Source organism: Hippocampus guttulatus, chromosome 9 (genome assembly GCF_054856545.1).
Source record: "Hippocampus guttulatus isolate MCC_2025c chromosome 9, RoL_Hgut_1.0, whole genome shotgun sequence".
NCBI classification, from domain to species: Eukaryota; Metazoa; Chordata; class Actinopteri; order Syngnathiformes; family Syngnathidae; genus Hippocampus; species Hippocampus guttulatus.
The window spans coordinates 1,654,611-1,674,432 of record NC_141269.1 but is presented as its reverse complement, the minus strand read 5'-3'; the positions used below and the strand labels follow the sequence as shown (position 1 = coordinate 1,674,432).

Below are 19,822 nucleotides of genomic sequence, written 5' to 3'. Positions count from 1 at the left end.
ATATCACCCACATATGGTCCAGACACCGCGGTCTTGTTCCTAGGTCGTAAAATGGGAAAACGCTTCAGGCCACCGATGTATTGAGTAAACTGTTGCTGCTATTCTGATTCCAGTTTTGTCAGGTCCAGGTGATGAAAACATGAAAGAAGCCCAGCTCCAACTCAGCATGAAACCCCAGATCCATGCTTAAAACATCTAAAACCTTACTCAAGGCTTCAAACTAAAGAAATGTGAGGCTCCACTCCTTGTCTGAACGAACACTAAATCGGGCTTCAAATGCCGACGTTGAGACCTTTACCTAGCTTGAATCCCTAACTCCAAAACCAGGCTTTCAACTCTAATTTGAAATCTTAACCCAAGCTTCAAACCTTGATTTGGGAACCCTCAACCTTGGAATCATACCCAAATTTTAAAACAAGCTCTCCTTTTGAAACCTGAACCCAAGCTTTGAGACCCTTATTTGAACCCCTAACCCAGGATTAAATTTTAACCTATCCTAATTTGAAACCTTAATCGATGCTTGAAAGCCTTCGTTGAAACCCAAACCCGTGCTTGAAATCTTAAAACGCCAACCTTGGCGGAAGACACTCCTTCAAAACCTTACCCCTTTGCTTAAAACCCCAACTTAACCCAGGCTTTCAACACACTAACTTGGAACCCCGAACCTCGCTTGAAGCCTTTTCTTGCTGCGAACCACAACTGGCACCAGATCAGGGCGAAAAGGTTCAGTGATCTGATGAACCAGATGGGCGTGTGCCAACCCGACCCGAAGAGTCGAGCATCGGCTGGTGCACCCATCCGGCTCCGAAAAAAACATTTCACCGTAGCTCTTTGCAAATCGGAAACATCAGCCGGCAGTTGACCGTCAGCTATGAGAATTCGGCACGGCGGCGGCAGAACGGCAAGTCGGACGGGTTGGCGGGACAAGGTGGAGCCGACGGACAGCAAGCATGACGGTCGGTGGCCATGCCTCCGCATGCACGAGGAACAAGAGAGACAGTGTCCGCGGCGCTCTTGGACAAGGCGCACGCACGTCTTGGATTTGCGTCAGGCAACAGTTCGCTAAAACCACCAAGACACTCAGTTGCGTCCACCCAGAATGTGCAGCAAGGGATTGGTTGCGCTTAACATGTAGCAGTTAGCAGATGAAGGCTTCATCAAGATGTTCTGAGCGAATTGCGTGGTCACCAAAATATTACAAACACAGCACAGGTGGAAGCCACAGCCCCCCACCCCCAAAAATGTAACAGTGACGTGGCTCATTGGTAGAGAGGTTGGATCCCACGGCCATTGCGTCTATGCGGAAGTGCCCTTGAGCTCGAAACCTGTTGCTCGTGATGCTGCGCCGTAGGGAGGTCAACAAGCTCACAGTGTTAATCGATTTGAGGAGCCATGGTAGAAAAGTGACGGGCCATTTACCAGTTGATTTCATTTCATTCCTTAAAACGCAAAAGGAATAAAAGTCAAACAAAAAAATAACATTCAATTTGGTTTAAAAAAAAAAATCAACGTTAAATGAATAAAACTCAAATTAAAAAGTATTTTGACATAAAATATAACAAGGTAAAGAAATTATAAAAGTAAAAAAAAATCTGATAACACTTGCCAAATACACAGGAAATACTACACAACAAAAGATAATAAGTTTAAAAAAAAAAGAAAAGCAAAAATAAATAAAATACCAAAACAAATTCTATATAAATAATCAAGATACAATAAATACATTTCAAAAACGACATTATTCACATTGAACAAAACCAAAACCAAAATCAGATACGCCCCAAAATGTCAAATAAAAAAACACAATTAAGTAAAAATAAATTAAAGAAAAGCAAAATAAACATCTGGTACAAGAAAAATCAACTCAAATGAATGTACATTATTGAATCTAGGAAATGAACAAAATGAGTCCCTGAGGGCCTCTATCCTGCCTGTTTTTGATGTGTAAAAAAAAAAAAAAAGGACTAGTATCGTCAGCAGGCTTCTGCAGAGCTGAGCATTTGAATCAGGGGCGCTGGAGGCGGGAAACATCGATAACATGCAGGACAGGGGCCCTCGAGAACCAGAGTTGGTGACACCCCCCCTTCAAATAAAAAGCCCAAAAATTGAAAGCGAAAAATACTGCTGGAAAAAAAACAGCGGGTAGTCCTGCCCTGCTGCAGTTCCAAGCCCTAACAACGACGGCGTGCACGCACCAGCTGACGCCTCGCGGCCAACAAACGCAACGTTAGAGCCTGCGAGAGGACATACACTCAGGTTATTTCCGCGGGGGCCGTGTCTTCTCCGCTGCAAAGCGTACAAAGAGCCGCACAATCAAAGCGGTTTGGCGATCAGCGTGGGAAAGAGGCAAGAAAACACACACAAAAAAAGGAAAGCAACACACAGGACTGGACGTCGCCTTTTCTATTGCGCACGGGACAGACACACCAAGGATCAGGTGGGAATGAGGCGGAAAAGTGAAGTGGGAAATGACGGCAGAAGAGAAAAGAATTTAAAAATCTGTTTGTGCCCCTTCCAGTTAGTCGCCACCTCGTCATCGCAAACAGATTACTGACATTTCATAAATTACGGAGCCAATTGAAGCGGCTGATATTTATTTATTGAAAAAAAAAAAAAAAAAAAGGACTTAACAGAAATGAACACATTACAACATGACTGTTGTAAAGTGAAATCAAATAGGCCGCCTGTGTCAACCCAAGGCCCGGGGGCTAGATCCGGCCCGCCACATCTTTTTTTTGTGGCCCGCGAAAGCAAATGGTGCGTGTCAACTCGCACGATCCTTGCTAAAATCGAGACTGAAATGTCAAATCATCATGTAGTATCAATAACGCTGAGGTTAAACAGCTTTGTTACCATGTTGACACTCACCCGAACAATAACGGATCAAATTATTATGGTTGACTTCAAACTGGTAATCCGTCAATTTGTTGCCAACTCGTCAAACCACGATGAAGCAATGAAAGATTTATTTGCTGTCTCCGTCTTGACGGCCCTTCGCGAGAATACGTCACTCCAAAGTGGCATGTGACAGAAATGAGTTTGACACCCCCGATATAGGCGAGAGTCAAATGCTCTGCCAGTAGTTGACATCTTTGCTCTTGGAAGCGTTACGGGGACCCCATAAGACACCATTCGAGTCATTATACAGTCTTTTTAATTCATCGGCTCATTCACTAGTTATCGGAAAATGATTCTGCCAAATATCCGAACTAGCATCACGGCATACTATCGTTTACGGCTATTGAGATGCCTGTCCTGAGAAATGTCCAATCAGTTCTAGAGGCATCTCGGGCGCACAAACAGATCGCCGCTAACGGTAGACGTCCCCTGATCGGAAAACATTCAATTGTTGAGTTTGGCGTGGAGCGTACCGGACCAATAGCGACAATCATAAGCCGCATGCTGCTTCACCTGGTCTTAAGACGAGGCTCGGGCATCACATGATGTGGCAGTAAAGGGAAACGGCGTGTAGATGTGTGAAAGGGGGTGTGTGTGTTTGGGGGCAGGGGGCGGGGCTTCCGTGGTGGGTGAGAATGAGAGCGGAGAGAACCAAGTGAATTTCAAGTCTCTCAAAAAGTATTCGGGCCACACTGAAAAAGATTGTGACGTTTTATACTTTATCAATAAAATATTACTTTTTTTTGTTCCTCTCAAGGACTGTATTATTGTCCATGTTCTAGCTTGCTGCGCTCCGTTGAATGTATCCTTTGTTATTTTGAGTTCAATGTTCCGGAAAGCTCTGCAGCCGTCGCGAAAGAAATAAAAATGCATTGAATCATTTTACGACCGGCCCAACATGGTGCAGAAGCATTTAGCTGTTATGCTGCCGTGCAAAAAGGCAAAAAGAAATAAGCTGCTAACAGAAGTGAAGTTAGCCACAAGTGTAAATGCTTTTAAATCCAGGTTAAAAATGAAGCCCCCCCCCCACCCAATCGCTATGATGAAGGACTTTTAGAGCATCTCTACAATCAATTCTTCCAAAACCATAGGCTCTACGTTCTTTTAAGCAAGTACTTTTTCTGTCTCTCTACTTTGCTTTTAAATGTCTTCTTAATTTGCCTTTAAATGTTTTGTCAAGTACATTGAGTTACCTTTGTATGAAATGCGCTAGGTGAATGAAGTTGCTTCGCCTTGTCTTTAATCTCATGAAATGTACGGTACAAAACTTTTTTTAAGCCTAAAATTACAAAAAAATACATACAACTATCATCAGGATTGGAAAGGTTATCCCCAAAATGTACTTTTTTTCTTCAAAGTAAGACTTGTTTTCAACTTTATTCTCGTAATATTAAAGAACTCCAGTCAAAAATTGTCTTGACAGTGAAAATGTTGTATGTGCCCATGCCAGTCTAAAAAGAGTATTCTGATTAATATTGCGTTGATGTTTTCACCCATCCAAGGAAGCCGACAGTTTATGCACCACCCTGCCATTGACTGAAATTGGTGTCAAAGTGCCCTCATGCTTGTATTGCCAATGTCACATGACCAAAACCCCCTCAAAAAAGGCGTGAACTGTTCTCGTGTCTTCTTTTCAGTGCGTTCCAGATACCCATTGGTAAAACCTCATCAATTTTCAGAGACAAATGAATTCCAGTCACATGCGGGGCAAGGGATGGCGGTGGGCACTGGCGATGGATGGAGGGAGGCAGGGAAGGAGGGAGGGAGTGAGGTTGTTTGGGGGTTGATGGAGGTGCTCACTTGGTTGTCTGCTGAGAGGCGGGGCATGGAGAGGGTGCGCCCGTGCCCATCCACTGGGTGGCAGGGCTCGGCGTCCGAGTACCCGTCCCGCCCCATCTCCCGCATCTCTACCGTCTGCAAGGACACAACGAGAGGAGGCGTGACCACTGTCCGCCCGGCTCGCAGGAAGGGGCGGGGGGTCGGACGGCGCTATGGCCAAAGTAGGGCGGCTCGTTTCATCGACACCAAAGAGGCACAAATCAACTGCGACATTACAGGAACAATTTGGAAAAAGACGAGGAGACGGGAAGTTGCTCCATGATGAAAAACAAACGTATCCGGATAAAACCCACCCAAATAGATATATGCGTTGCGCTCGCCATACCTGCGGGTTGTTCCGGTTGTCATGGAAGTCGTCAGGGTACGGCCGGTCGGGGCTCCAGTTGCCCGTCTTTTGGAACATCTCCTGGGCTTTGGCGGTCACCCACGACTGGCTCTCCGTCATACCGCCGCCGTCCGAAGGTCTGTGGCGGCACATTACCACTCCATGAGTTGAAGCAGCCCATTCTCAATGGACGTTTAGCGGTGTAACAAAAAAATAAAATAAAAAAGATTTCTAATTGGAAAATTTATTTTGATTCAACAAACTAAATCGAATCAAAACCCGAATGTACATAACCGCTCGCCAATTCGAATCAACCGACATGTCCGCCTGATGAGTTGAATGAGTCCATAATCAAGTCGCGTGATGACTCGCTTCGTTGAACCGGCCCAAATCGCAGCCGACATGAGCCACACAATGAGTTGCCGAGTACTCACACGCTGTAGACGTTGTCGGGCTGAGTGACGGGCCCACCGAGCCTGTCGGCGCCGTCGCCCTCCGGCGGCGCCTCCATTCGCTGAAACATTAACGGCGGTCGGTTCTGTGTGAGATACGCCACAAGCGGGTTTAATCGGGAAAGGGAGGAAGGGGGCCGATGCCAGAGAGGGGGGGTTTGGGTGGAAACATGTGGGAATCACAGCAAACACAACAAAGACGCGCACTCGCGGCACGGACCCACACGGGGCGCCATCAGCAGCACGGGGGGGATGGGGGGGGGCGCTGTGGCCGGGTTGACGTTTCCCCACCAAAGTGGCCCATCTGGGATCACAACTCACTTGGGAGATGTTTCCACTGCATGCACGCAACTTGGCACACACGGCATCAAACATTTGAAGCAAAATGGGCTTCAAAGCTCAACGTGAATCTCTAACTAAGGTTTGACAACCCTACCTTGAAGCCCTAACTTTTCATTGAGACCTGAACACAGGCTTGACGCCCATTTATCCCCAGAGCCCTGCTTTCGAGGGCTCAATTGAATGCCCAACATGAAAAAAAAGACCCATCAAAAAAGCGATTGAAACAATGACCCGTTTTAGAAATACAAATGCAGGAATAAAATCCGAACCAATGATTTAAAATGAAATTTGAAACCCTACCCTGTGTTGGAAACCCCAATTTGGAGCCATGAAGCTCATTTATAGCTCAAAGAGGCCTAACACTGACTTGAAACCCCAAGAAAGTCTTAAAAAAAACACCCCCCCCCCCCGCACACACACACACATATTCTAAGCCATAACCCAAGCTTGAAACCGTAATAGCAAACCCTTTTTGGACAATCTAACCCAGACATCCTAACAATCCGAACAAAGGTTTCAAAGAAGAAAAATCCTAATTTGAAGCCTAAAACAAGCTTCAAACAAAAATTAGAAACTTTTGGAAACCCCAATTTTAAATATATATTTTTTAATTTTTGATGAACCTTAACTCAGGCCCGATACCTTAACTCTTTTTGAAAATCCTAAAACTTAACCAAAGCCTCAAACCCGAATTTAGAGCCCAAACCAGACCCTAACCTTTGATGGAAAAAAAAAAACCTTATTCAAAACCCTAACCACCCCCCCAAGAAAAAAAAACTAACTAACTTGGCACAAACCAAGAATTTGCATCCTTGAAACACTAAACTACACTGGATTTAAAAAAATTTGGGTGTGCTAAATTTACTTAATTTTATTTTGTCAAGCGGCTACCTAAAATCAAATCATCGGGATCAAGTTTCACTTTTGAAGTGAACGTAGCGTCTCCTTCCAAAAAGATCTGGATTCCCGATGATTTGATTTTATGCACCGGGTTGGCCGCGGCGCCCAATGAGCGCCTCCGGAAGGCGAGCAGGTGCAGTGCAGTGGAAAATCTTCCGAAACAAACACCCTCTGACCCGCATCAATGAGGGAACGTCGAGATCCCGTCGTACACGAGAAAGACGTGAAAAGATGACTCGGCGAAAGCCCGGACATATCAGAGAGCGATGTGTGCGAGGAGACATTTAACACATCGGATTCAACGTTTCCAGAGTGACTTAAAAGTTTGCCTTGCGTGGGCTGATTGGATCACGGTGACAAACGAGACATGGCCATGCCCCTTCTGACATGTCAAGGCTCATTTATGTTCAACATACGACATCCGTACCCTGACTTCAACACCTGACACCGGCTTCTAACCCCAATTTTGAATGCCAAACGTTTGCAACTCAAACGCTAGGTTGAAAACGCTAACCCACCTTTTTCCACCCTCACTCTGCTCTACCGCAGGCTGCAAACACGAATTTAGAACCATAACCCTGTCCCGAAACCACATCTGGCTTCAAACTCTCTCAATAAAAACCCTAATCCTTGTTTGAAACTTTTAACACAAGCCATATTTCATCATTTAGAAGGCAAAACCTTGCTTGAAACCCTAATTTGAATCATAAAACCTGGTTTGAAACTCTGACATGAAATGCTAACCCGGCTTTATATTGTTCCTGGTTTGAAAATCCTATTTCGAAACACTGGTGGAATTTCGAACCCTAATATTTGTTTGCAACCCTAACCCTGTCTAAAAATATGAATCTCGAACCGTGACTCATTTCAAACACTACGTCATGTTTGAAACCCAATTTAGGCTTCAAACCCGAACCAAGTCTTGAAACTTTAAACCTTGCATCGTTTCCAAACCGTAATTCGAAACCTCAGCCCTCGTTTGATTGGTTGAGATTTTATGGCCGCTGCTGACGGGGACCCCTCCCACTGAAAATCATCAATAAATAAACCGTATGAATCAAATATGTATTTCGGAGGAAAATTTGGATTCAGAGGCACCTGCTGGTACGGACGTAGTGGGAGCGCAAATGAGCCTTAACGCTGGGCCAGTGGGACGGGAGTTTCGGACCGACTTACCTGACATGGAAAAACATGGAAACAGTATGAGAGACATGAAAATGATTTTGCCGCGGGCTGTTTAAGTCCTAGCCCGTTGGTGGGAAAGGAAACGGCTGAATGAAATGCTTGTTAGTTACTGCACGTTACGTAGTGTCGCTACCAAATGATCAGACTTTTGAGGGGGGTTGTATGGGGGGCGGGGGGTCAACATCCCATTGGACAGACGGACTGACAGTCAGACGCCAGGCAGCACTCAAAACACATTGAAGGACACAACAATCGAGCAACCGTTGAGCTGGACTGACCAAATAAGGAGACCCCACCTCATCCTGGGCGGGGGTGGGTGTTGGGATAAAGGGAGACGTCAGAGCGACAACAGAAGAAGAGGAAGAAGAGCGAGGACAGAGCATGAAATCAAAGACAAAAAGCAAGGCCGGACGAGCACAAAGACGGCAGGACAAACAGGGAGACGACGGATGCTGTCCACTCGGTCCAACGGAATGGCTGCGTTCAGGAGCAGACCAAGAGTACGCCGTGGACCTTCACTAAACGCCCGCATTGGCTGAGAGATACAGTGGGTGAAACGGTTTGTCCCTCCTCCCGAAAAAAAAAAGAAGAAAAAAAAAGGTTTAAATGGCAGCTGGTTTAGAACGCTCTCGTTTTACTGTCATGCACTTGACTTTGGAGTAAGCCAATCCCCCATGAAGCGTCTCCAGTTGGTCCAGAATGCTGCCGCTCACCTCTTGACTGGTACTCGTATGAGGGAGCACAGAACTCCTACCCTAACCCCTTCGCTGGCTCATTTTAGAGTTCTTTTGAAGATGCTATGATTTGTTTTCAAATCTTGAACTGGCCTGGCCCCACCTGACCCCTCGGAGCTCGTCCTCCCCTGCAGGGTGTCTCAGGTCTGCGGACCAGACACGAGGAGAGGTACCGAGGACTAAGCGGAGCCTGAGAGGGTTAGCATTAGCATTTGGGGGCAAGGCGTCTCCAGAGAAACAGAAGCTGCATTGTGATCCTATTTGCAAAATATCACCATGCTACCATGTCATGCATTTTGTTTGTAAGCCCCAAAGCCGTTGCTAACGCCGATCAGTTCACGGCCCAAAGCTTGCGCGGTGAGCATGCCGGTCAAAGTCTCTCAAGATGCTGTTGACCTTCGAAAAGGTCCGCGACATTTCATGGATCCTTCAGAGGAAAAAATAAACAAGCAACGCCGTCCGCAGGCTTGCCCCGGAAAACGCGGCGCCGGACGAGGAACTATCGTCGGGATCCGCTCTACCTGTTCCTCCCGCATGGCCTGCAGCTTTTTGGTCTTGCTCTGCCGGTAGTATTCCATGATCATCATGGCAGCGTAGATTTTGCCCACCGTCAAGTCTGTGGCTGCTGAGAAAATGACAAGTTACCCTGGAAGATTAGACCCGAGCGAAATGGGACCCTGCGCTGAGTGGGGTTGGGGGGCAATGGGGTGGGCGTGGGACCAAAAACATGGGAACACAAGTTCACAAGAATGTTGCGCCAGACAGCGAGGACACTTCTGTTTCGTGATTCAGGGCTTCGTGTCAGTGGCTGGTCGAGAAAAACACAAGTGAGCTCGCCGTCCGGTATGCAACATCCGGATACATTTCAACAACACGGTACACTTGTCGTGGAAGCCGTCGGTCTTTTCACAGGCGGATGCCGCTGCTGCAATAATGTCGGAGTCGCTAACCCAATCATGCTTCGAGTGCATTTCACGGGAGCAGCAAGGGCAATGTAGCTGCCTCGCTGCCAAACCCAACAGACAGACGCCTTGGGGGCGGGAGCGCAAATTATTTGTTTATTTATTGCCAAACGCTTGACTTGACAGGGATTCTCGCCAGAGTTGTGCGATGTCATGTTTTCATTTACAATGACAAAAACATCTTTTTACAGCGGCGCGGCTACGAAATCTGCCGCACCGAAGCAATATGCGATATGATGACGTTCTTTTGAAAGATTCGACCTTCCATGCATTCATTCATCAAAGCCGCAGATTCGAAACATGCACGGAGGTTCAAAATGGACTCATCGTTCATGCTCATCCTTTCCGACGCAAAAACTCTACATACAGTCGAACCTCGTTTCAACGTTCCCCGCTTGCAACGTTTTCAATAACGTTCACATTTCAAAGTCACGATTTGACGTCATTCATTTTCCGTTTGCTGATTTTGCTTCAAACAGACACCTTGAGAACCTGAACCTCATGATAACGGCCAGAATGTTTGTCCCACGAAAGAGCGAAAAGAAAGGTCTTCGGTACGACGAACGGCAAGAAGCGAACTGCCGCCGCGACCTTGCTTCTGAACAAAACGTATGTCGCGGGATTCCCCTCCGTTGCTTTGCAACGCTACTGATTAAGACCTACATTGTTGTACTTCTCATTTACACGTATTTGTAATTGATACGTTTACGCTGTCGTCCGCGTTGGTGTTTCTACATCTGTTCTTTCTGTGTTCGATACATCGTAGTTGGCAGCCATTTTTTTTTTGGGAAACGGTTACAACGAACTAACCTTCGAGGTACGTTCTAACGAGGTTGGACCGCATAAGTTTGAGTTCTCTGCTGCTAGGTTCGTCCTGTCGTGAAAAGACTCCTATAGAGGATCTTCTATAGTTGGCACCCCCTGATGGCAGGATGGAATGTGCTTGATGTGGATACCATGAACTTGCATGTCCGCCTCGCGCAATGATTCAAATGCCCTCGGCAAAATGTGATGACTTTCAGTTCAATTTCAGGCATGAATTGTTGAGACTTTTCAGTGCGTCCTGTTCTGACAGACATGCCCAGCCAACTGGGTTTCGCCGGGCGATGGGATTTTTATCTTTTATTTACCTTGAGGTCGAGACAGTCAACTGGTTGAATCATTGCTGATTGTAGGTCATGTGTGTGTGTGTGTTTTTTTTTTTTAATGTATCCTGCATCACAGCCTGATCAGGGGATGCAGAGCAGTGACCGGCTGGCAGAAGCTGTCCTCTTGGTGAGTTGGGTGATCGGACATCCAAATATGAAGGCAACGGTTCTCCGTGCAACTCACCCTTGTGAGGCGTGACCAGCAGGTCCAAGGTTTTCTGCGACAGGTTTGGCCATATGGCCATCATCTCCTTACGCAGCTCAGCGTCCATTTGCTGCTTGTCTGCGCCGCCTGTGAGAGTTCCAGTGATGTACCGGTAGAGGATACACGTTTAGAAAGTACAAGAGGGAGGCATAACGGCATCACGAGGTTGACCGTTCACCCAAAACAAGTGGAACCATTTGATCTCTTCGAGGCTGCCATGACATCATCACCCCCCCCCCCCCCCCCAGTGTGGATACAGAAAAGGAAAACAAACAAACAAAAAACTGATTTGGGAATCCAAAATTAGACTCTTGTCATTTCATGAGAATTAAATCATATTTTGAAAGGGGGGAGAATCAAACTTTTTTTCTCGATTAAAAAGTCATCTTTTTCGAGATGAGTTTTTTGTCAAGATCGAAAATGTTTCTTATGACAAGCATCTTTTTTGAGAAAAAGTAGCAAGATTACAAGGAGTCTTTTTTTTCCCCAGGTAAAAAGTCATGCAATTTGATTTTTTGTCATATTTTCTTTTAGATTAAAAAAGAAAAAAGTCAAACTACTGAAAACAAGATTGGATTTTTTTTTCTCGATAAAAAGTTTGTGATTTGACGAGAACTATTTGACTTTTTTTTCCCAAACCAAAGTCACAATATTACAAGTTATCGTGTCATAGAAAAAGTTTTAAAAATCTTTTTAATTGTTTTTCTACAAAAAGGTCACGACGTAATGACAACCAAAATGTATTTTTCAAGACAAAAAAGTCAAAGTATGATGCGTGTAATGTCACAAAAGAAATGAAACATTTAGAGCAAGATGGGGGGGAAAAAATAAAAGTCTTAATTTTACAAAAATGAATTTTTTTTTCCCCCAGAAAAAATGTGAATAGGAACAAATCCAGCCTGCCGGAAACGGTTTTGTCACCGGGTACGACCGAACAGGGTTCTGTGCTTGGTCCTTCCTCTTCTCTTCATTCTCTACCTTCTACCCCTCGGCCAAATCATTCGTCATCATGGTCTCCAGTTCCACCGCTATTCTGATGACGTCCAATTGTATATATCCATCAAATCATTTACCCCAACAACCCACTCTCCACCCTGTCTAACTGTCTTTCAGATATCAAATCCTGGATGCAAACAAACTTTCTCACTCTTAACTGCACTAAATCTCAACTGCTTATAATCGGTCCTCAGTCCCTCACCCAAACAACCTCCAACTTTAACCTCACTATTGACAACTGCACCCTGTTCCCCTCCTCTCACTGTCGCAACCTCGGTGTCCTTTTTGATAATAACCCCTCTTTTGACCACCACATCACCCAAATCACCAAAACTGCTTTCTTCCACCTCAAAAACATTTCTCGTCTCCGCCCTTCACTTTCTTTCAACGCTGCTCAAACCATCATCCACGCCTTCATCACCTCCCGCCTTGACTACTGCAATAGCATTCTCTACGGCACAACCTCCAAACTCCTCAATAAACTACAGTACATCCAGAATGCCGCCGCCCGCCTGCTCAAATCACCCCCGTCCTTAAAAACCTCCACTGGCTCCCCGTTCCCCAGCGTATTCAATTTAAACTCCTCCTACTGACCTATAAAGCCCTTCACAATCAGGCCCCCTCCGACCTTCGTTACCAGTACACTCCTTCCCGCAACCTCCGCTCCTCAAACACAAACCTCCTCGCCATCCCCGTGACCAAGCTCAAAACCTGGGGGGACCGAGCCTTCTCTGCCGCCGCCCCCACCCTCTGGAACGCTCTACCACAACACATCCGCAACTGTACTGACCTCCAATCCTTCAAATCATCTCTTAAAACTCATCTGTTCCGCAATGCTTTTAACACCTTTTAATCTCTTTTACCCATTTTTGCTTTTTTGTTCATCTAAATGTGCTTTTGTAAATTATGTATGCTTGTTTCAGTGCACATTTTTATCCTGTGTTTTAAGCTCTTGTAAAGTGTCTTTGAGTATGATGAAAAGCGCTTTCAAATAAAATGTATTATTATTATTATGATTATAAGAACAAGAAAGACTCTGGGCTCGTACCCTTGGCGATCTTGATATCCAGCGCCGTCCTGATAAGCGCCATCAGGGTGGAGTTGAAGTGGACCGTGTTGTCGTCGGCCACGGGCAGGTCCATCCGCAGCAGCCTCTGCGGAGAGCCAGGTAACAGGCAGAGCGTAAGAAAGCAAACGCGCGCGTCCTTGCCGCGCCGCACCGCGGCTGCGCCCGAACTTCCGCGGAGGCTCGGGGGCGGTGAAGGGGCCGAGAGGGGGTTCGGGGGTTGAGAGAGCTCCATAGAAAGCGGCCAATGAGGCTGTCGGATTGCTACGGCACAGCTTATTTGAGGTTTAATCTGCTTCGGTGCCATCGGCGAATGCGCTGGCAACTGCGACGGCATTTAGCCGACTCTGCGAGTCAGTTGCGTCTCCTGATGCGCCAGTGATACTCCACAAGAGACAGCACAGCACTGCACTAAGAAAAAAAAAGTGAATTTTTTTTGTGCCCAAATAAGGTTGTTGTTTTTTGGGGGTGGAGAAGAATGAAGTCATACACATATCACGAAAATTAGAGGGGTTTTTTTCTGAGAAAAAATAAATTGGGGATGAAGCTTTAGTATTTCATGATAAAAACTTTACATGACATGTTTTTCCCCTCAAAACATTGCACATTCCAAAAATAAAGCGTGACTTTTCTAGATAAGAATTTCTATTACAATAATAGTGTCCTCTAGAAAATGTAAATTCTGGAACGAAGCTGTATTTTTTTTCGAGATAAAAAGTCTGTTGATGAAAAGAATGTGTTGTTTCTAGATAAGTCATAGTATTATGAAAAAGGAAGTCATTTTTCCTTCAAAAAAATGTCACATAATGAGAATCAAGTCGTATTTCTCGATAAGAATTCGCAACATGAGAATAGTTTTTTGTTTTGAGAGTGAACTTGAAAAGGTAAAGTCCTATTCTTTGAGAAAAAAAATACACACACACACAAATTTACAAAGTAGAGATGAAAACGATTCTGTTTTTCGTTTTCTTGATAAGTCATACTCTTCTGTTTCTCGAGAATCAAGTCATCATTTCTAGCAAATCATAATAGAACAACAACATACCTGAGCTGATGATGAGGATTAAAAAGAAGTATCCCTGAAATACAAAGTTATAAAATTTGGAAAACAGGAAGTCGACTTTTCGAGAGGAGTAGTTTTACAAGAATATTTCTACATTTTTTTCCATTACAATTCTTTTCAAGATTATGCATTTTTTTCTCGATAAGAAGTGACATTCCAAGTCAAATTCCCTTTTTAATGAGGAGATCATAATATGTCTGTTTTATTTTTTTCCGATAGATTAAATAATACCTGTAGGCAAAAAGTAATTTTTTTCTCGCCCAAAAGTTGCATTCTTCTTTCTAGATAGGAACTTAAATTACGAAAATATCCCCCCCCCCCGAAATAAAACCCATAATATTCCGAGAATAATATCGTATTTTCCAATAATAAAGGGGGGCCGGGGGTGGCTTCGTTCTGCTAAGTGATCGCCGGAGCCCAAAACCACCAGGAGGAGCAACGGGGAGGGGACCAAAATGGCCTCCGACCCAACCTGTGCCCATGTTCCCTAAATGTGTGAATGTGCCAGCGCATTCACACATCTATGCGGTGCCACACCAAGAGAGAATGTATACAATAGATGTAAAACAAAAATACACTTACACACAAGAATCTGCACAGACTTCAATTAAGTTGAAGCTTAATTGTGGTTAAAAAACAAACAAACCAAAACGTTACCACTGGTGCTTTTGTTCAGGAGACAGCTTTTTCTGTTGTTTTTGAAACTCTGGTATGTTCTATAGAGCTCCCCCTACCAGTCAGGAGGTTCCCTGCATATTTTAGGTAAATCCGATGGATGAACCATTGGATAGAACCCCGCAAGCCATCCGAGGGGGGGTGCTTGCGGACGGTTGCTATCGGGAGCGGTCGGAGTCCATCGGGTTTACCTCCGAACATGAGCGTTGGGCACGCACGGTGGCAAGCACGATGACGGTTGTTTTGTTTTTTTGTGTGGACATGCTCCAGGGCAAGATGGCGGCGGGCATCGGCCAACATCGAGCGTGCATGCAACACCCCCTGGTGGACCACCCGACACACGGCATGCAAAAGTCCCCATTCCACGTACACAAGCAGCCGTGCACCCGCGCAAAGAGAGTCTCCGCAATTCAAAAATGATTCATCCTATTCCCTTGGATTGATTTTATTTATTTATTTTTAAATCCAATTTTAGTTTCCCTACATCCGATTGGCCGGGAGGTCAAAGTTTCTCTCAATGCCAGACGGCTGCACATGTCTCAAAAACGTCGGGTGTCAGTAAGAAGAAGAAAAAAAAGCATTAGTGTTGTGTTACATCCTATTAAGAAGACGGACCAAAACAAAAGAAAATCATAGAGATGACTTGATGGTCTTTGTGCTTTTCATTTTCGCCCTGCAAGGCCCCATTCATTGAATCGCCGTGGCAACCGTTACATGAGGAGCACAGTTCAGGCCACACTGGAAAGAAACAAAAATGCTACCAGAACAGTTGGAATTTCACGGGACTGAAGTCGTTTCTCCAAGATTGACGATCATATTTTTACGAGAATAACATTCTCTGTTTTCTAGAAAAAAAACGCATTCTTACAAGAATAAAGTCAAAGTGTTCTCTCGACCAAGTATTTTTTTTTTGTTGGAAAGTCGCAGTCGTCTGAGAAGAACATTTTGCATTTCCTCGAAAAATTCTATCAGGGAACAGAAAGTCATTTCAAGATCAAAAGTAATCATTTCTAAATTTGTGTTAGCGAGTCATAAAGAAAGAAAACGGCCTCTTTTCCACAGAAAAATTGAAACGCTACCATCTTAAAATTTGCTGGATAATAAAAAAAATATCAACAAAGTGCTAAAAGTGTATTTTTCTAGAATTATTTTTAGGAACTAATTTTTTTATTATTTATTTTGACATTACAAATCATAATACTATGATAATTTCTTAGACAAAAATTACATTAACTTACATGTTATTTGATTTCTATTTGAGATATAACACTGAAAACTTGCTAGATGAAAAGCAGCATTTTTTTTCCAACAAAATAGCATTTTTTTGGGGGGGGGGGGATAAAGCTATATTTTGTTCTAGGAACAACAAAAAAGGTATATTTTTTGAGAAAAACTAATATATTACTAGACTACATTTGTCTATTTTCTCGAAAAAAAAGTTTGGGGTTTTTTTTGGGGGGGGGGGGGGGTGGAAAAAAGTAGTTGTTCCGGGAAAAACAAACCAAAACCATACAGTTTTATATGTTTGAGACGTTTTCACATAACATCAAGATTATATACCGTTTTATATATATATTTTTAAATAGCTATATAAAAATGGCCATTTTTTTCCCGAGAATTTATTTAAATATTTTTTGCCTGCAACTTTTTTTTTCTAATCTTACGGCTACAAATAGCTTTTTGGAGGGGGGAGTTAAAAAAGTAATATTATGAAAGTCACTGAAAAAATAAGGAATTGTTGTCAAGTGGTGGCGCTACAGGGCAAGAGGAAGGAGGGGTCATGAGATGTACTTGTAAGAAAAAAAAAAAGGGGGGAGGGACAGAAAGTGAAGATGACCAAGAGCAGTGTGACGACACACACAAAAAAATAGAAGGGAAGAAAGTGTGTGTGTGTGTGTGTGTGTGTGTGAGCGCATGTCAAGAGTAAAGGAAAAAAAAAAAGGACAGAACAAGACAAGACTGAACGACACTGAAGTCAAACTGTGAAACAAGCCAAGGCTTTCTGACAAGTCTGATGATAGTCCCAGAACCACAGGCAGCAATTTCAGAGCACCTAAAAAAATTACCCTCTCTCCATAAAATCTAAACGCCGTCCGTGGCCGGCTTACTGGACATCACGGGAAAGATGAAAAAATTCGAGAAGGGAGGACCAATGGACAGAGTATGCTAAGAAATTTGGTGAAACCCTGGGTTAGCTATTTGTCAGTTGTGTGTGTCTCAACTCTGTGTGTGTGTGTGTGTGTGTGTGTGTGTGAGAGAGAGAGAGAGAGAGAGAGAGAGAGAGAACGAGGGGGAGGTGGGGGGGGGGGGGGGTGTTAGCGCCATCCACAGGAACTAGAGAGCCAGAGGGCCGAAGCCAGGCGCCCTTTGCCGCTCCTTCTGTACCCGCATCGTCAGCATCGAGTGTTGTTGTCGTGGAAACTTGAAATCGCCACTGGTCACTCAATCGTGTGGGGGTGCGTGCGGGGTTGTGTGTACACGCGTGGGGTTGTGTTTGCGTCCGTGCAGGTTGCAGATGGACAGGCAAAGCTCCCGTTCTCTGTTCCCTCGCTCCTGCGGCTTGACGGCAAGGCCGGCAGGTGACACTTGAGAAAGAAGAAAAAAAAAAAAAAACTACGGAGCTTCAGACATGACACGGGGAAAGAAAGAATTCAACTGTGGCCACCAATGAGGAATCGAATGCGCATGAAATGCTAAACTGTGACCAGGAAGTAGTCTTAGGATGCGTGGACCCTCTTTTGAAAGAGGAAGTGATGTATGTGATATTATTCAAGATTCATTTTGTTAGCCCAAGAGCATAATTGACCAAGCCTCCCGTTATTTGCAGTCGGGCGCAACATGAATCGGTGCCTATAACGACAGCATCGATTGTTAAAGTTGGGACACTGCTGTTAAAAAAATAAATAAAAATGTGGATTTTTTTTGGTGGGGGGGCTCAAACAAGAACTGAAGTTGGATATATAAACAGTTGACATTTATGGCAGCAATGCTAGTTAGCACAACAACAGAAAATACAATTGTTGCTCCCACACGATTTGAGGAGTTGTTTTTACACTCTTTAAATTAGGGACGGGAGGGGCAATACAAGGGCCAATTGGTTCTCTAAACTCTTATTCCTGTGTTGTGAAATGTAGGGGCGGGAAAAAAAATTACGAACACTTTCAAAACTTAAAATATTTTGTTGAATTGCTCATCTTCACATTTTCTCAAAATTTGTTGCCTTGAATTTTTGGGTTCACCGATGAGCACACCAACTATTTCTCACAGACCTCCAAGATATGCACACGAGCAATTTGCATTTTGTGCAGACATGATCTCGACTGCAACCCAAAGGCACAAATGAGTCTTTCACGGCCACAGTTGAGCAATTTGTGGGCACCAATTAGCATTTTAATGCGCATGTGATCTATATTCTGCCCACAATTCAAATTTTCCTCCCCGTGTTATGTCTGGGGCTCCACATCAAAGTAAAAGAAAGTCCCCCCCCCCCCCCGCGAAAAAAAACAAAAAATATATATAAATATATCTCCAAGGAGTCCACCGTCACACGTCACTGCAACCACAGAAGCCGCGGCCGGCGCCCTCCGATCCCTCGGCAACAGAGGACAGCGCGCACCACCATCACCACCACAACCACTAACCACAGAAGGGAGGACAGGAAGTGGAAGGACGTAAGGGAGGGACAAATGGGGCGGGGGCCAGTCTACCTTATAGGCGACCCGGGCGGGGCACCTCTTCCCGAGGCCTAGCGGCGGACACATGTGTCTTAGCATCTGATACATGTCTGTGTAAGTGATCCGGCCGCTACACACACAGACGCACACACACGCGGACGCACATACAATCACCCCGACAGACAAGAACAAACGATGCCAGAGGGTGTAAATCAAAAGGATGAAAGGGGTGTTGACAAAAGAGGTGAGGAAGAACGCAACGCAAAAGCACACAAGGGAAGGAAAGAGGGGAAACAAACACACACAAAGGTTATTGTTGTTGTTTGTCGCCGTGGTGATGAGCGTGTGGTTGGTTGCTATGGCGAGAGGAAGAAGAGGATGAGAGGAGGGAAGAGCAGAGGAGGAGGAAAAGGAACTGAAGGGGATCGGGAGTCGCGTCTTTTGGGCCCTCTTTCTCCCTACGCTTGGGTGGAGCGCGCGAGTGCGGGCGGGCGCACGCGCACCCCATGCCCCCGTTGATAGCCACACAAACGGAGCGCGCGTGTCGGCCATATATACCTTTCGGTGTTGAACGTTGAGGTCACCTACTTGCTCCTTGTTAGCGTGCTAATGCTAAAACTAGTTCACATTGTACAATACAATACATTTGGATTTATATTGTGTGAATAGGAGTATGAACTATAAGAGTACATTACAGTCTACCATAGCAGTGTGCATAGCACATATCCTACGCATACATACATTTTTTTTCTTTCCCCCCCAATTTTGCTGCTGTAGACTGCAAATTTCCCCAGTGTGGGACAAATAAAGGTTGTTTTATCTTATCTTATTTTATTTATTCACAGCGGTCAGTTTAGTACTGTACATCTTGTAAATATGCAGAGCGATAGCTTTCGCCATATCGATCGCAGTATGTCCATTAGTAGTCTGCATAGTATATGACGTCTTCATTTAGTCATTTACATACGAGTACAAAAAGCTAAATATGTAGCAGCATGGCTAGTACACCAAGTAAGGGATAGCGCACGTATCGTACTCCGCCCAGAGGTGTGTATGCATCGTAGTGCAAGCTGTGTGGTATGAAAGGCGGTGCGAAAGGTACCGGTAGTATGTTTACGATGCATACCTATTTTGGGTTTTGATTTTTCTGCGACAGCCTGAAACTGAGCACTGCCAAGATGGAGCAAGTAAGAGACTCGAGGCGGGATTAAAGGCAGCTAACCGCGAGCGCGGCGAGCACCCCGCCCTCCTTGCGTGCGCCTCTGCGCTAATCAACCAAAATGGATGAAAGATACGTATCAACAACCCATCCGCCCCCACCCACACACACCCACATACACACAAATGTCTCTTGCCCA

General features: G+C 44.9%; 1 protein-coding gene across 10 annotated transcripts in view; it reads right to left on the bottom strand.

Moving 5' to 3' along the window:
* Positions 1 to 19,822, bottom strand: part of cacna1ab (calcium channel, voltage-dependent, P/Q type, alpha 1A subunit, b) — an 81,075-nt gene that overhangs the window by 8,760 nt on the left and 52,493 nt on the right. For 2 of the 10 annotated variants that reach the window (XM_086119886.1, XM_086119876.1), the window contains exons 40-46: positions 13,035 to 13,140; positions 10,970 to 11,077; positions 9,197 to 9,300; positions 8,220 to 8,243; positions 5,497 to 5,600; positions 5,063 to 5,201; positions 4,699 to 4,812 (exon numbers count right to left, since the gene is read on the bottom strand). In XM_086119886.1, the coding sequence (XP_085976012.1) occupies positions 4,699 to 4,812; positions 5,063 to 5,201; positions 5,497 to 5,600; positions 8,220 to 8,243; positions 9,197 to 9,300; positions 10,970 to 11,077; positions 13,035 to 13,140 (699 nt within the window). Of the gene's footprint in view, positions 1 to 4,698; positions 4,813 to 5,062; positions 5,202 to 5,496; positions 5,601 to 8,219; positions 8,244 to 9,196; positions 9,301 to 10,969; positions 11,078 to 13,034; positions 13,141 to 18,497; positions 18,595 to 19,822 lie in introns of all 10 variants that reach the window. The other 8 variants (XM_086119877.1, XM_086119880.1, XM_086119878.1 and 5 more) reach the window with 8 other exon arrangements.